General features: G+C 53.5%; 1 protein-coding gene across 1 annotated transcript in view; it reads right to left on the bottom strand.

The window, feature by feature from the left end:
* MLC1 (megalencephalic leukoencephalopathy with subcortical cysts 1) overlaps positions 1 to 3,415 on the bottom strand; it is a 28,333-nt gene that overhangs the window by 22,160 nt on the left and 2,758 nt on the right. Inside the window, exons 4-5 of the mRNA XM_011942269.1 lie at positions 736 to 789; positions 317 to 418 (exon numbers count right to left, since the gene is read on the bottom strand). Coding sequence (XP_011797659.1) covers positions 317 to 418; positions 736 to 789 — 156 coding nt within the window. The remainder of the gene's footprint in view (positions 1 to 316; positions 419 to 735; positions 790 to 3,415) is intronic.

Here is a 3,415-nt window from a genome sequence, read left to right as displayed (position 1 = left end):
GTGATCCACCCGTCTTGGCTTCCCAAAGTGCTGGGATTATAGGCTTGAGCCACCGCTCCTGGCCGTTACTGTTAATTTTTAAGGACCATTGCAAAATACATTGTTTACCAATAAATCTGTCCAGTAGAATCACAAGACTTCAATAAAGACAATCATTTTCTTTAGATGCATAAATAAAACTCTCAACGTTTATCAAATTCAAGAGCTATGAATAACATTTACCACCTATTTCCAGTTCCACAAACATTTGCTGACACCATCCGTGGGGGTGGGGCTGTGGGTGTCAGGCCTCCGCGCGAAACTCGCGTGAACTTACATTTATTGCTGATGGGTTCAGGATTAGTTTGCATCCAAACCAAATTAAACACGTAGTGGTCACAGCAAATGTGGAAACGAACAGTATCTGAAAGTTGGGAATCTGAAAAACAAGGCAGGAGGGGTTTTCCTTCTCTGAGTAACAAAAGAAAAAAGGTAACAGATAAACCACACTTGAGGCCATTAACTAAAAATTATCCTGATTAGGACGCAATGGTGGGGAGTCCTGTGTGCTCAGCCTGCTCTCCCCTCCATGCAGCAAAGGCTGGGCTGGGCAGGAGCTTCACTATCTTGGGGGCAACCTCAGGGGCCCCTCTCGGTGCGACGTCCATGTGTGGGCACATACACAGGCACACACAGGCACACTGTCGGCCCCTCCAGCTTTCTCCCTGGCAGAGGCTGGGTGCAGGCTGGACTCACCACGTTGGCGTTCCTCCTGGAGACGGTGAAGCTCACAATTGCCGAGGGGATGCACTGGAACGAAACCAGAATCCCGTGAGTGCGCCGCTCACCCAAGCAGCTGAGACCCTGAAATACTCTAACATTTGCGCTTCCGGAAGGATCCAAATTATATTCGCAAAACAGTGTTGCCAGCCCACTCGACACAGTGGGTTGGCTTGACTAGAAGGCCCCCAGGTACTTCTCAGTTTTAATTTTTTGTTGAGATGGGGTCTCACTCTGTTGCCCAAGCTGATCTTAACTTTAGGCTCAAGTGATCTGTTCACCTTGGCTTCCCAAAGCACTGGGGTTACAGTGAGCCACTGCGCCCAACCCCCAGGTACTTCAAAATAATTTACTCTGAAAAAAGTTTTTATTTTTCTGATGTGCTAAGAAGATATTTGTGAATGAAGGCTCTTCCAGCTGGATAAGCTTTGAAGTCTAGAATGTAACTCATGCAGGCACAAGACCTGGTCTTTGCTGAAAATCACCCAAAAAGGAAAAAGTATCAGCCAGGTGCAGTGGCTCACACCTCTAATCCCAACTACTCAGGAGGCTGAGCTGGGAGGATCTCTTGAGCCCAGGAGGTCGAGGTTGCAGTGAGCTGTGATTACACCCTCCACTCCAGCCTCAGTGATAGAGTGAGACCTTGTCTCAAAAAAAAAAAAAGAAAGAAAGAAAGAGGAGGCCGGGCGCGGTGGCTCACTCCTGTAATCTCAGCACTTTGGGGAAGCGGAGGCAGGTGGAACATGAGGTCAGGAGTTTGAGACCAGCCTGGCCAACATAGTGAAACCCTGTCTCTACTAAAAATACAAAAAAATTAGCCTGACTTGGTGGCAGGCGCCTGTAGTCCCAGCTACTCAGGAGGCTGAGACAGGAGAATTGCTTGAACCCAGGAGGCGGAGGTCGCAGTAAGCTGAGATCGCCCCACTGCACTCCAACCTGGGCGACAGAGTGAGACTCCATCCAAAAAAAAAAAAAAGGAAGGAAGAAGGAAGGAATCAAGGAAGGAAGGAAGGAAGAAAAAGAGGAAGGAAGGAGCGAAGGAAGGAGCAAGACTCTGCGTGTGAGGGAGGCGAAAGGAGTCCCAGAGCCCCTTGGCCTTCTTGTCTCCAAAGGGCCACACCAAGGCTAGGAGTACAGGGCCAGGGATGGAGGTTGGGACGTCAGGGGCAGGGAGGTGGGCGGAGTCGGGCCAGCCCAGGCCTATGGCCCTTGCTTCCACAGCCATGGGACCCTGGGCTCTGAGGCAGGGGTGCGGGCAGGGGCGTCTGAGGGGCTGAGCACAGCAGTGCTGGGTGAGGAGGCGGGAGAAGCCCCGTTGGGGCCTGAGTGAGGGGCAGAGCTGGGACCAGGACAGTCAGGCTCAGTTCAGCACCCACTCAGGTGCCACGAGAGCCCAGGGTAGAGAAGAAAGGCTGACGGCAGGGCCAAGTGGGGCCAAGGCTGGGCGTGGGTGGGCACCTGCCCAGATCCGGTGGCCACTGAAGCTGAAGGGGCATAGCCCACAATTCCACTGGGACAAGGGCGGCTCCCATGGCGAGGACAAAGGCCACGGAGGAGCTTCCAGAGAGGGCAGCAGAGTGGGACGAGTCACCTGCCCCAAAGAGCTTTGTTCTAAGGGAGCAGAGACCCAGGACGGCACCGGACGGGGCGTCCACTTTGTTCTTAAGACGTTTGGGGGGCGCCGCTGGGGACAGTCACCAACAGTGTCCCTAGAGAAAGGGCAGGGGCCAGAGACCCAGCAGGCGCGGGGAAGCGAGAGGAGGGGAAGTGAGAGGAGGGGAGTGCTCGGAACTGGCTGAAGCAGGAGGGGCATGGGGTCAGCGGCTTGTGGGCCAGAGCCCAGGGGTCAGCCAGCACTGTGCTCTAGCTGCGGGGACGCTGGAGAGGCAGCGACCGGGGCTCGCAGAGGACCAGGGGTCAGCGGTCGTCTGTCCTCCTTTGCTCTGAGGATCAGTGGGTGTCCCCACCAGCCTTGGCACTGTATAAGATTCTAATGCCGGGCGCGGTGGCTCATGCCTGTGATCCCAGCACTTTGGGAGGCCGAGACGGGCGAATCACCTGAGGTCGGGAATTCGAGACCAGCCTGACCAACATGGAGAAACCCTGTCTCTACTAAAAATACACAAATTAGCCGGGCACGGTGGCGCATGTAGTCCCAGCTACTCGGGAGGCTGAGACAGGAGAACTGCTTGACCCCGAGAGGCGGAGGTCACAGTGAGCCAAGATGGCACCACTGCACTCCAGCCTGGGCAAGAGAGCGAGATTCCTTCTCAAAAAAAGAGACAAAAACAAAAAGGCAGTGTAGGTGTTCCCACTGGGTTCTCCTGTGTCTGCCCTTTTTTCCTGCCCAATGAGAGTGGCCAGGACATACTCAGGGCTCCTCCAGCTCTCCCCAATCATAAAGTGCATTCCACACGTCACATGAAGCAGGAGGCCCTCCTTGCAGTATCTCAGATGAGGTCCTGGTTTCCTTTGAGATTTTTTTTTTTTTTTTTTTTTTTTTTTTGAGACGATGTCTTGCTCTGTCTGCCAGGCTGGAGCGCAGTGGCGCCATTTCGGCTCCCACAACCTCTGCCACCCACAATTTCCCATTTTTGTTTAGAGGTGCATAGAACAATTGTCTTACACAGATTGGATGAAACATGGTATTATGTTA

The sequence above is a fragment of the Colobus angolensis genome, unplaced genomic scaffold, assembly GCF_000951035.1.
Source record: "Colobus angolensis palliatus isolate OR3802 unplaced genomic scaffold, Cang.pa_1.0 Scaffold208, whole genome shotgun sequence".
NCBI classification, from domain to species: Eukaryota; Metazoa; Chordata; class Mammalia; order Primates; family Cercopithecidae; genus Colobus; species Colobus angolensis.
The sequence above is the reverse complement of the archived record's forward strand: the minus strand, read 5'-3'. Positions and strand labels throughout refer to the sequence as shown.